This window comes from Tympanuchus pallidicinctus, unplaced genomic scaffold (genome assembly GCF_026119805.1).
Source record: "Tympanuchus pallidicinctus isolate F22 unplaced genomic scaffold, pur_lepc_1.0 scaffold10, whole genome shotgun sequence".
Classification (NCBI taxonomy): domain Eukaryota; kingdom Metazoa; phylum Chordata; class Aves; order Galliformes; family Phasianidae; genus Tympanuchus; species Tympanuchus pallidicinctus.
In genome coordinates this window covers 12,110,300-12,123,861 of record NW_026294619.1, presented here as the reverse complement: position 1 = coordinate 12,123,861, position 13,562 = coordinate 12,110,300, and the positions used below count along the sequence as shown (strand labels likewise).

General features: G+C 36.5%; 1 protein-coding gene across 6 annotated transcripts in view; it reads right to left on the bottom strand.

Annotated features, from left to right (window-relative positions):
* The window catches only part of EPHA6 (EPH receptor A6), a 496,053-nt gene that overhangs the window by 252,990 nt on the left and 229,501 nt on the right, over positions 1-13,562 (bottom strand). For all 6 annotated transcript variants that reach the window (XM_052703538.1, XM_052703498.1, XM_052703517.1 and 3 more), the window contains one exon: positions 517-672. In XM_052703538.1, the coding sequence (XP_052559498.1) occupies positions 517-672 (156 nt within the window). The remainder of the gene's footprint in view (positions 1-516; positions 673-13,562) is intronic.

The following is a 13,562-nucleotide window of genomic DNA, read 5'->3' as shown; positions in this document are numbered from 1 at the left end:
TGACACTACCGTTAGCATGGGAAAAGGTTTGACTCTACTGCTGTCAGCTCAGTTACTTTTACATGATTAGACACACCAAAAAATTGACTGTGCACTGCTAGTTATTGCAACAGTACTCTTATTTATTTTTTTTAATCTAAGGAGACAGGAATTTATGCCATATCAGTTTTTTGTTGTTGTTTATAATCATCCTCAGTTTTTTGGATGTTGCACATATTTTCATGTCTTCAAAATATATACTGATAATTAAAATTCAACATTGCTATCTCTATGACAGTGATTACAAACCTTATATTACTTCTCAGAACTACAAGTTAATAAATCATTGAAGTACAAAACATGTCAGTATTTTCAGGGATACCAGTACTAAATAAAATTCTGCTGTTCAAAATTTGATTTTAAAAATCTCTATTGGTAATTTTTAGCAGGATTCTTCATAAAATGTGCCATTGTTTTTTTAAATACAAAAAAGATGCATGCAAGAGAATTGCAGAGACTGGTACTGATCAGACTTACGGGTACATGCCATAGTTGGTGGATCTTTCTCAGCTCTGAAGTAACCTTTTTCACACTGACATACTGAAGTTGCTTCAACATAGGTTGAACTGTGTGGAGGGCACTTGGAGCACTTTACATTTCCAGCAAATGCTTTATAGAATCCAGGCCTGCAAGCTGCAAAACAAGAAAATAATGTCATTAATAGCAGCAAGATTTGGCCATAGGTAAAATCTGCTTCATGCAGTTATAACGCGTTGTCTTTCAACCTAGATACATATTATTCTCACCACTTAAAAGTTTTTGTTTTGGTCTACAGACAACAACAAAAAAATGCTTTTCTTGGTATCTGACGTGAAAACATTGAAAGAGACAGTTTCCTAATATATTGACAGCCCTTGCTGCTGCTTGAAGTTGTCACCTAGAAAACTTCACTAATGTCAGTAAACACAAGCACACTGTCTATGATCTATGTCTGTTCTGTATATTAATAAATAGAAGGAATGGGATACTTTCTCATTCTATTTATATGGCTTCCTTATTGAAGTAATGGAGATTCGCAAGGCTCAAGATGCTTGTCCTCATAATGCCTTGATGACAAGGATGACACCCCTGTTCTTACAGGTAGGTCTGATCTGTCCACAGTCCCCTGAGATGGCACTTACAGAAGGGTCATATTAGATGGGTCTTTTGCACCTCATTGGAATAAAGGCTGTGTGGTGCTGCCGCAACAATCTTTGGAGACTAGGAAAGAGGTGCCAATAAATCTAGCACAAAACTACAGCAAGCCTCAGGCTACTCTTCACCATGTTAATAAACAACTGGGATAGCAGCTGCCCTGGGGACAGATATTGCAATGATCAGAGCCCACTGCCCACCCAGCTGGAGATGGAGTACCAGAAGTTGCTGGTGACAGCACAACTTTAGATGCCCATCTGCTGGCCTTTAAAGCAGAAACAACTAGTTAAAATATGTTTTCATAAAAGTGCCTGGTTAGCATTCCGAAATATTATTTTTAAACTGTCCTCAGAAATTGTTACACACATTTAAACAGATTTCTTCCTTTCTTCTTCCAGCTACCACGTTTAAACACTCACCAGTATATTCTGCAGTTACTGTCTTTTGACTTCCCGTCAACGAACAGAACAAAAACAAATTGAAGAGCAATTCTAGCATGTACAGTCAGCACAGGCTCAAATTCCTCCTGATTTTCGCCAGTACAATGAAAGTTCTTGCTATAATTATTACTTTTAAGACCCATGTGGAGTTTTCTTGTTTCTCCATATTCAGGACTGTTTCCTTTACACTGTGTTACAAGAACTAGGCTGCATTTCCTTCTCTTGCAATATGGTAATAACGCTCTATAAATAAACACCAAGAATTATGAATTTTACAGATAAACTGTCAATTCAAACTAGGTTTGTCATTAAAAGGTACTAACTTTTAGATAACATATGCACAAATTAGTTTTGCTTCTGATTCCAAAGGACCTGTTTGATACCAAAGTGGTTTCATTAAGTGTCTGGGGGACAAGGAGTGAGAGGAGCTGAAAAAAAGTAACTGCTGATTCCTTACCAGAATCCAGAGCCAATTTTTCAAATGTAAGCATAAGAGCTTAATTATGACTCAACTATTTCAGCAGTTCTCCCAGCGAGTTCTTCTGACTATGCTGAATAGATGTGAAGAAGGAATTCTGCCCTGCCGTCATTAAAGAAAAAAAATAAATGTATTTCTGGTGCTACAGATTAGAAAGGTGGGAACAGCAGGGATTTTCCCTTTAAATAGCTGCTGATCTGATACCTGTGTGATTACAGTCAGTGGCAATTTTCCAATGATTGGAATGACAGTGGGTTTGGTGTAAGGAAGACAGCGGTATTGGTTATGCTGACTCTTCCTACCTTGCTGGAAAGAAGTAAGAGATGAAGTAAAGTAGAATGTGGGAAGGGTGCCATGAATGCTTGCTCCTCTTTTTCTCATGTCTAAACCCTAACATGCCTTATCTGAAGATGAATACTGTTTTAATAGCTACCTTTCACATGTGTGTTGCCACACAAAGAAGTCTGTGATTAAAGAGTTGGCAATTCAAGGTTATCTTTGCAGTCAAATGAATACTTTTTAAAATTCTTATCACTTCCAAAATCTTTTCTATCAGACATTAAATAACTCAATTTTCCCTTCCATTCCTCAAATAATAAAACACTTTGGACCGAAAGAAACACAGCTTCCCCTTTCAAGATAAGTTTGAACTTTAAGCTTTTCACTAATACAAAATTCAAAGAGAAAATTACTACCAATTTAAAAATGCAATTGTTTTATTCTGAAATGGTTTTCTGGAGTGTATTTAAAGTTTCAATACAGTTTGATTTGTTTTTGTCTTAAAAGCAAGCATGTATGCACTCATGGAAAAGCCAGGGTAAAAAATGGGTGAATATGTAGATCCTTTACTTTCTTTTGAAGCCAACCCAAATACATGCACCATCATGTCAGATGTATCCCACACATTCCAAAAAGAAGACAGCAGGGCATCTTTCATATGGTTATGCTTACGAAGCTGTTGAGAACCCTCCCCACATCCAAATGTAGAATAAGACAATCACAATTACTGCACACTTTCAAATAAAATCCAGCCTTTCATAAACAAGTTGAAAAACTCTTGCATATTCACAAGCCTGGGAGAACTCATCTCTTGGTGTAACTCAATGCTCACTGTCAGCATTCAAGGTGAAACAAAACGGTCTATTAAGATCACTGAATATGCAGTACAGGACTGAAATACCAGCACTTCAGCTGCCATACACAGTTTAGACTCTGCCAGCAAATATTATGCTTCAATGGCAGAATTTCAACTTTAACAAGATGTAATTGTTTATAATTTTCCATGGAAAACTTGTAAAAATTAGATTTACTATCAAAGTTTTTAAAAGTTTATTTAACAGAAAACATGTACAATGCCACATTTTAAGGACTATGATTTCTTTTGACTTGTTATGAATTAGATTTTGGCAGGTTGTTTATGGCCTGCTACTAAACAGGCACAAACTGAGTATATCTTAACACAACTCATGGTCTGTAAATCCTGGTCCACTCATGAAGAAAAGAAGATTCTCTCTAATTCATTGGCATATTTTAGCAAGACTGACTATGGTTTGGCCTCTTTCATGGAGCTTAAGGCTCTGTAAGACCACTTCCAGCTCAAAGCAATTCCAACCAACACTTAGAGGAAAACTGTACAAATAAGTCAATGGTATTTGTGTTCCATTTCCAATTTGTACAGAACATTTTGCAGAACTGGAGTCTGTAAATTATCTGCTATGAGATAACAGACTGCATCACTGCAACTCACTGTGATATCAAACCATATACAGTGCTTGAGGCATTCAACTCCAGAGTCCTAAAATCACATGGTATCTAAAATAAGGATAAAGATATGACTCCCTAAAGTGCATAATCAACAGAACTACCTACATGCTCAATGTTAACCAAACTCCTTTATGAAGCAGGATTTTAGCTTTTGCCCAGCTTCCTATCATTTCTATTTTTTGTTCTTCAGAACTCACACAGTGCACAAGGTGCATGATGGGCAAATCAGAAACTCAGAGACTTAATTATTAATACATTATGGTTTTGTATTTGGAAAGGGATAAAAAAGCCATCTTCTCCATGCAAAATGACAGCCTATGTAAAATACATTACATGTAAGTTGAAAGTTTGTACTAGATGCTTATGTATGCAGGAAATTTTGTCTTCTATGTGCACTTTCAAAGGTTTTATCACAGCATCTCCCTCACTCAGCTAATAGCTAAGTAGATCATTTGCAGATATTATTTGTGCGATGACTATCCCTTCTCCACATAAAAAGTTTGTTTTTGTGTTTGTTACCACACAGCATTGTTTTTTCTAACCTCTAAATCACTGAGAGGCATTTTATTTTCCCTAACTTTATCTAACAGAAGTGACTTTCAGAGCTACTAAGTATACGAACTGTATAAGATTTGACTTTTGTAAAGCCTGGGGGATGATAATAAAATATTGCCTTAGTGGGTAAATAATTAGCAGGGTGTCTGAATGAACAATTCAAAGACACTAAAGTTTTCTCCAGTGAAATACCAGGGCTCATACAGAGAAGTACTGGCAATTTTATTGGCATCACAAATGATAACACACCTATGAATGTGCTACTACTACAGCTTTATCAGGATTTGATTATGGTGTTTTAAGTTATAAAACCTTTGTAATGAGTATCATTTTCCTTATTTAATGTTTAATGTATGACATTTAGTTTTTGATTGTGTTATACATAAATGCATACAAAGAGAACACTCTGCAAAGCTCTGGTGAACTCTTCGAGAAAGTGATTTATGACTTGCTAGTGTCTCAGATTGGGCTGAGAGTAGGAGAAGGTGTTTATCCAGCAGTTGCAAAACAGTTTTAGGGCTGTTGGTGCTATGTGCAGGGGTGCTGAATGAGACTGTAAAAACAGTTGAGGTGCATTGTGCACCAAAGCCCCAAGACATTGTTTGCAATAAGATACAACCTGAATGCTTCCCAAGTGTAGGTGTATGGCACTTTCCAAAGGGTCCTGTGCTCTTCCCCATGCATGGCAGCACAGCCTGTGGCCATAACCACTCCAGAAGACCCCCCAGCACCTCTCCCCACTAAGTGTTCAGCTATGAGGGCTCTAGGTCAGTACAGAGTTCAAGTTCAAGGCACTGCCTGGACTTAGCCAGGGAGCCCTGGACACTGCAGGTCCCGTGGTGGTTCAACAACTCAAACTAATAGCTGGATATATATTGTAGAAAGTGCAAAGAAAGCTATGCTACACCGAAGTACCACTGGAATTCAGATAAATTGCCAATGCCAGCAGACCCAGACAAAGGCTGCACATGGTCTAACAGGCCCTGCTCTCGTGGCACTTCTCAGGTTGTTATGAGTAAGGGCTTCAATTCCTGCTAGATTGGACAATATTTTTAAGGTTCTTTTGTTTTATTCAGCGTAACAAACAAGGTAATGGGCCAATGACCAGTCTTTTCTAATCAAGAAAGCTATGGCTGTTGAGTGCCTTCCTCACCTGACAGGTACTCCATGCTGACAAATGCAGATATGGTAGTCCTATTAGTGGCCACAAAACTTTCTGCTTTAAAACAAAAAGGACATTTTCACTGCTGTGTGAAGCTCGTTATTGTGAAGGACTTACCCTGATTTCACACAGTTTTATAAGACCTGAATCACAGAATGATAAAATCACAGAATGGCGTAGATTGGAGGGAGACCATAAAGACCACCCAGTCCCAACCTCCTGCCATGGTGGTCAGGACTTACACCCACCAGATCAGGCTACCCAGGGCACCATTCAAGCAGCCTTGAATGCCCTGAATTCAATCCATCAACCGTTACCAAGAAAAGGGAACGCAAACAAAACTAAGGAGCAACTTATACACATGCCTGACATTTGCTGGTCTGTGTGCGGGAAACATTTCTCACGAAAATGGGATTTTTATAGATGGCTGAGTGACCATCAATCAAATTAAAAAAGAGAAGACTGCTGTCATTACAATGAATAGTAACTATCAGTAGCTCTGTGGAAGAGCTGGTTTAATCTTTCTGAAACATACAATTTGCTATGCTTTTCCACACCTCATACATTTTCTTAAATTGCTTACTGAAATCTACTATTGTACTATGAGACTGATATTTTCTATATTTGTTATGTTCTGTTAATATATAAATATTACAAGTTTAATATCCTCTTAATCTTTTGATATCTGATCACTTTATAGAAAGAGCAATCTAAGAAAGCCTGTTTGACTGCCTCTGTGCAGACAGTAAGAACTATAATAATATTTTAATCTATTTATATTCTATTAAATGTACGTAGAAAAGAACAAATAAGTATATAGAAAAGAACAAGAGAAAATATGATGAGACGCACGTAGTGTTTTACTTACAAAAGAATATGACCACAAATATTAGGATATTAAAAAATTGGGATAATAGAAGCTAGCATAATAGTCTTCAAATATGAGCACTATCTGATTAATTAATCTCATGTCTTTTCTTTGTTCATATAATCCTTGCTGTGTTCAGGTCACAAATGGGCTGGGAGAAAGAAGAGATACACTTTATGCAATGATAGTGAAACTACGTATGACAAGTTGTCAGAAACATGAGGCGTGATGAGCTACAGGAGGATGACCAGCTATGATAGATTATAGAATAGGGAACATACATGTAGTTGAAGCCACATGAATAAGACATCATATGTCAAAAAATCAAAAGTCTTCTTTGGCTGCTTTCACACAGATGGTACATACTCACACACATGCTCACATACAACTTAGTGACAGAATGGCTTAATCATTTTAGGAAAATGGACTAATTCTCTTCTTTATCTGCAGTAAATCTGATGAGATTACACAACTACGTGCTGGGATATGCACTCAAATGCATCTGTGTTTGTATTGCCAATCAGACTCTTTGCTTGCCAGTATCTTCGGATTTTTTATATTCCTGTTGTTTGAGGTGAAGAACAGAGGATAACGTTACTCACATCTTTTCACTCTGGAAAGCAACAAGGAAGAAGAAAAAAACAGGCAGGCTTTTTCAAATTAAAGTACATGATGAAGACAGGTAAATTAAATTAATTATTCTTTCCCTTTGTGATGAATCTGTTGGTTTTTTTTTTTTTCTTTTCCATGGCTTGTTTTCTTTCATTCTCATATTTCCCAGAATTCTACTGAGGCCATTTATTAAAATGATTACAAGCAATGACAAAAGAGATAATTGGTGTATATCAAACAGCATTTTCAGTTCATCTCAATACATTTTTTTCCGGTATAAAATATCAGTTGCAACATAACAACTGGAGCAGTGATTCAGGTCACATACCATGTTTTTAAAGAATCTGCGTTTTACCCAAAAGCTCACACAGACAAGGAGAACAGTCAATGATATTAATTTTATCGCTGCCTGTCATAGTAGATGCAATTCAATAGTTCATCAAAGAGCTAGGATCCACACGGCACAGCACAGGTGAACACTATTCTGCATTTCTTAAGCTGCTTTGTCAGCTACTTCTCAAAGCCTTTTAAGTTGGCAACTAAAGGCTTCTGATAAGAACAAAGAGAAACATCTTGTTTGCCACTGAGGTGACTCAAATAGCTTTTGCAGAGTGAAAACAAATTATATTGTTAAACTTGGCTTTTTGCATGCAGAGCAACAATTACTTGGTGACTTAAGCTGTTGCTCCTGTTGCTCCGGAGTCTATCAAAAAGCATTCTTTGTCATTGCCTGTAAGGGAAAGATTTGAGAAGTTTTGGAGGAGGACTGGCTGTCAGCACTGTGGCCTCCCCTTAACCTGCGTCAAGGGGAACACTGGAGCTCAGAAAAAGAGTTAGGGTAGGAATGTGCTCTTTTCTTTATTAACTACATGCAGAATTATAGTGTCACATTGCCTATGTATCATATTTATTACCTTATATGTTTTTTCTTAATGTCTGTGTAAACTAGGCACACTTGTTTTAACACATTGCCTTCCTAGACTTAAATACAGACTTAAACACAGTTGATTAATATATTTCTTCCTTTTCTTTTTTAATTTAATTTTATTTTTTTAATTCCAGGAAAGCTTCAGCACTACATATATTAAAGCAATCTCTAGGATTCTTCCAAAACAACATAACACCCACCACCTTTGTTCCCTCTCCGAGAAAACCATGTATTCTGTTTGGAATGTTAGTGTACGTACATGTACACATGTTACATAAAGAAACATGGCTTTTTATACAAAAAAGTATACGTACATACAATATAGTAGAAGAAATAAAACCAAAGGGGTAATGGGATATGTGATGATCCCTAATTCTTTTTGCATTACATTACAGGAAATCCAGACACTGGGACACCATGAGCTTAAGATCCATGTGATCTATGTCACATCCAATTTCTCAAATTTATAATGAGCAAAGTAAAATATTTCTACTGTGTATCAGTAAGTGTGTACGATGCTAAGGAACATATTAATAATAATAAGGTTTATATGTAAAATGGCTCTTGGTAGCTTAAAAGACTAATAGAAATGTTTTCTAATTCAATTTTATGTTATTTTTCTCCTCAGAAGTGTGAAACAAATCTAAAATGACTAATAGGAAAAATTGGCTACATTAAAAGAAGTAGAGGTGATCCCAAGATTCAGGAGATGCAAGAGTTCAATTAAAATATCGTTTATTTTACAGTGTAAAAATATATTTGGCCAATATGCTTAATTTTCAGATTATTCTATAGGTTCATATCCATGGAGATCATTGTGCTATGCACAGAACAATGCTCAATTCTCAAAATCAAATGTAGAATTATTAAAAGTCACATAGTTCTCTGTGGAAAAGGGAGGGCAACAGCTATATATGCAATTACTACCACATATGATGTACTTTAAGGTCTTTATTTCCTACACAACTATTTAGACTTTGTTTTGTAATTGTACCTTCCTGATCCTAAAGCAACAACAACAAAACTAAAGAATATTTACAATATAGCATTGCAAGAGAAAGGCTAATGCCCAAGACCTTGTAATTCATCAGGGAGAAACAACAAAACCCATACACAAACAGAAAATTCAATTATGTGTAACATTTCCCAAATAATGGACTAAATTATTCAGTTGTTTGGCTAAGCTTCAAGTACTAATGTTATGTTTCTCAATGCAGTGTAGACTGTTAACCTTTTTAAAAAAATCTTGAATAAGGACTTGTTTTTGTTTTCAAAAATATTTTTAAAAGAATATTGAAACACTTTTTTAGATTTAAGAATATGATACTGGAAGCATAGACACTATTCAAAGAAAGACAGGGAAAGTTCTATCAGTATGCATAAAACTTTCCTTTTCACTTAATTCTCAGGTCTACATCTACAACACCGAGATGGCAGGTAAGAATGGTTCAGCATAAATAAATTGAAAAGTGACAAAATTGCAAGTAGTTGAAAAGAGGCTCATTTGATGGGAAATATCAAGCAGCGTAACTATAGGTCAAGATCATGTCTTGCAAAATAAATACTGATCATAAAATAGGCTACACTGCTTTAAATAGGGTCTGCAATCTTTTAAAATTCATCTTTAAATGAATTTTAAGTTTTTCATAATCTTCACTGACGAATCAATATAGCTAATTTTTCAGCACAAGTTATAATATTGTAACTCATGTTATGTTTAGCTTAGATACACCTGCCTAAAGGGGCTACAGAGATGACTGTAGAGTTTCACTTTGCATGAGATTAATTCAGGTACTTCAGTGTAAGCACCAACATTGAAAAACAAATTCGAGCTAAAAACAAAGGCAGCTTTTATGCCACTTAGATGTTCCTGAAAGAGAATCAGTGATTATCCTCTGCCCAGAGAAGATGTGTCAGTGATCTGAGATAAACATGTGTTTTGGACAACCAAGTCGATAAAAAGGCCGCAGCTATTAGAATAGGAGTTTTTAACCATAGAGACACTTGCACAGCTACATCGCTGCAGCACTGTTACTGCATTACCACAAGGAACCATCATTAATAAAAGCATGATCTTTGAAGACTTGGTTCATAATTTCCAGGCAGGAACAGCAAATCTGGTTTAGTATTTTTAGTGGAAATTATCAGTGATTCCAGCATGTGAAGACAGTGACGAGCTCTGTACCTAAATATACTGTAAATGTACTACATGTGGCCCTAAAAGCTCTAGTTAATTGGTAAAGGCAGAATCTCTCCCTAAAAAGATGGGGAAGATGTTTCTGGAAAGTCCTCAGCTGACACTGTCTCAGCATTGTCTCAGCAATATTCAATAATTGTCTCAGCAATATTCAATGCACTGACAATACATAGGCAGGCTGTGCTCAGTCACAAAGTAAAAATACACTACTGCTATTTTTATCTACTCGAGAATAACAAAAAAACATCTCACCAAAGTGGCAAGTGACAGAAATGGCTGGAAAACTGGGGTAGTTGTATTAGCATTGGGAGAAATGAGACAAGACAGGCTGCCAGTTCCTGGGCAGGCTGACAAGTGGACATGGAGATCCTAGAGAGTCCTTTCCAACTCAGGATATTCTATTAACTGTTTCTGGCTTATGTGCGCTGGTCAGTGTAGAAGGGATTCCTGAAAATAAATAAGTTTTCTGAGGTAGGAAATATGCATGCTCAATTGCACTGCTATGTACCCAAATTAGTCTTTTTTTCTTTTGATGCTTTATGGAAAGATCCCATCGAAAATCTGCACTTAACCAGATTTCTTAAATCTTGAACTAGTATTTTCTACAGTGCCTGATTTTAAATGAAGACCACTGTGTTTTAGGAAGATAGTAAAATAATAAGTAAATTGGTCAGAATAATTAGGGAATACAACAGAAATGGTAATTGAGGAATGTGAGGGCAGTGGAAAAGCAGGGAAGTGATTACTAGCAATACATCAATGTGCACTCCTGGTATGAGAAAGGCCTGCAGGAGAAGTAAGGAAGAAAAAGCCCACTCCATCTCCAAGCAGTCATCTCCAGTATCTCTTTAGACAAGCAGGAGCATTATAACTCTAAGAACGCTATGGGGCAGTGCCGTGCTGGAGTGAATGGAACATATTCATCGAGTCCTCCACTTCATCAATAGCAGCCATAAAAAATCTTCATTTTTGAAGTATAATCTTAATAATAATAATGCATTTAATTGATTTTTAATCATTATTATGGTTAAGTTTTACTCTTAAGAAAATGTTTTCTTCATTCTGTCATTCTAGTAAAGCTGGTCTCTGAGTTGCCTGGAAAAAAAGCATTTTGCACCTATGTAAATCTTTAGAACTGAAACAGCAGACAGTCAGCTGTAGTAGTCATCATTCAGCATGATCCCTGCTGGGTGTCTAGAGTATAAGGCCTGTTCTACTCAGCTTGGGTATAAGACCTATTCTAGTCAGTTGCCCTGACATATCTGGAAACTGGTAACACAAAGACCAAAAAGGAGAAGCGCTCTAGTCAGGAAAGCTCACTGCCACATGTCAGAGAAGTGGTGAGAATGCTTTAAATCTCCAGGTGAACTTGGTGTATTTAACACATCTAGCTCCTATTCAATGCCAAGGCAAAATGGAAGAACTTTTGTGTCTTAAACTGAGTGGAGCACATCCGTACAATGAGTGTTGCAGTGGCACGTATATCCAGAGGTTGTTCTGGAGGTTCAAAAAAAAAAAAAAAGGAAAAAAGGGAACTATTGCTGCTGTAGTCAGACTAAAGCAATATGGAAATAAGAAATCAAGAAAATCTGTTAGACCAAGAGTACTAAGCTGTAGTGCACACAGGGAGCAGTTTATTTAACTTCACTGGGAACTATTCAGCATATAAAATTGCTTTTCATAAAGGAAAGAAGAAAAGTTGAAATAGTGGCTATGCTATACTTGATTCCGGAAGGGCTTTTTGTGTGGAGTGAGAAGGCAGAAGTGTGCTAAGTTTCTCAGAACAGCAATCACTATATGATTGTTTCACAAGTCTGGTGCTAGCATAGGGACTGAAAAAATAATCCATCCCATTTAAGTCATAGTCTTGTCCTTCTCTGCACTCTTCCACCTATTGTCACAGTGCTCGTAAAAAGACGAATTTCCTAATCCAACGTTGTATTACTAGCTTTGGTTTTAGTTCAAGTAGGTACCGTGTTGTATGCAAAATCTCTCCAGTATCATAAATACATTCAGATAGTGGCTAATGTGATGTTGGTTTCTAAATAGATTTTTCTTTCTTGTACTGTTCTATGTTACAAGCTTTATAGATGGTAACAGTTATAAAAATGTTCTCTCTTCATCTAAGCTGGAGAAACACTTCTTAGCATTAGAAAGATTCAACATATCTGTCAGTGCTTTCTTACTGATGTATGTACAAAAACTGATATATAAAGAACAGTTTGTTGATCTTATGGTATCCTTTCTCAAACCCTTCAGAGATATGATTTTTCCTCTATCTCCCTTTTACTGATGCTGTAAACTGATTTACCTCTCTAATACTTCTCTTTTCTCCTCTCACTTCCTCCCACAGTATGACAAAACATGTTTTTATTTCCAACTCTGCTTATGTTCAGTAGTTCATGATTCATTTCTCTAGTCCTTGTGCAAGAACAGACCATTTGAATTTGCAGTGCACATTTGTCTGTTCATAACAAGTGAGTCTGCTAGCCTGGGTTAATTAATTCTTATGACATCAATTATTTCATCTGTTTTGCGGATGCTTTTTTTGGAAGTGATTTTTCTGAGGCTGTAAGGTTTCAACCTGTGACAAGTAGCAAAACTTCCTGCTGTTAGTTGCAGCAACAACATTTTCTGTCTGCTTAACCCATTACTGCCAGACTGACTTATTGTGTAAGAGCAATAAGTTACCAGCACACTTCTCAAATAATTAATGACACTTGGCTTCATGCCTCAGCACACACTCAAGGTGTAAACTGAAAGCCTACTAAAGCTCTCCTTGACATGACTTATTACTTTATTACAAAACTGTAGAACAGCTTTCTGGAGAAGGCATACCTTGAGTGATCGTAATATTCCTACAGGCTGTTCTTCACAATAAAAACCTGAAGAATAGTGCAGTCACTATTTACAAGGATACCATTTCTTGTTACGGCCTTATTATAAGACTGTAATTTCAATAATTTAAGATCTCAGCACTCATTTTCTTGGATTCACAACTTTCTCAAGATCAATTGCTTTTGTAATAGACCAGATAAAGCTATACAATTCCTTTTGTTCCTTCTCTGTGTAACTGTCTCTCTTACACTGTACCAATTAGCAAGGAATCATAGCAATAAGAGCACTAAGCCATTGCAAGAAATATTTTATATCATCCAGCCTTCAAAAGGAGAGACCTGAAAATGTTTTTTACATACTTACATATTTGATTATGGTTGTGCATACAAGTCTGGATTTGTATGTGCAATCGATTTAAGCCTCTGCTTTATTTGCACATACAATTCAGGAGTTTGTGTACATAGACAAAATTACTGTAATCATGAAGAATGTATAAACGCCCAGAAGCAGGTGATTGAACGCGTGTGCAATTTCTGATGCAAAAAAT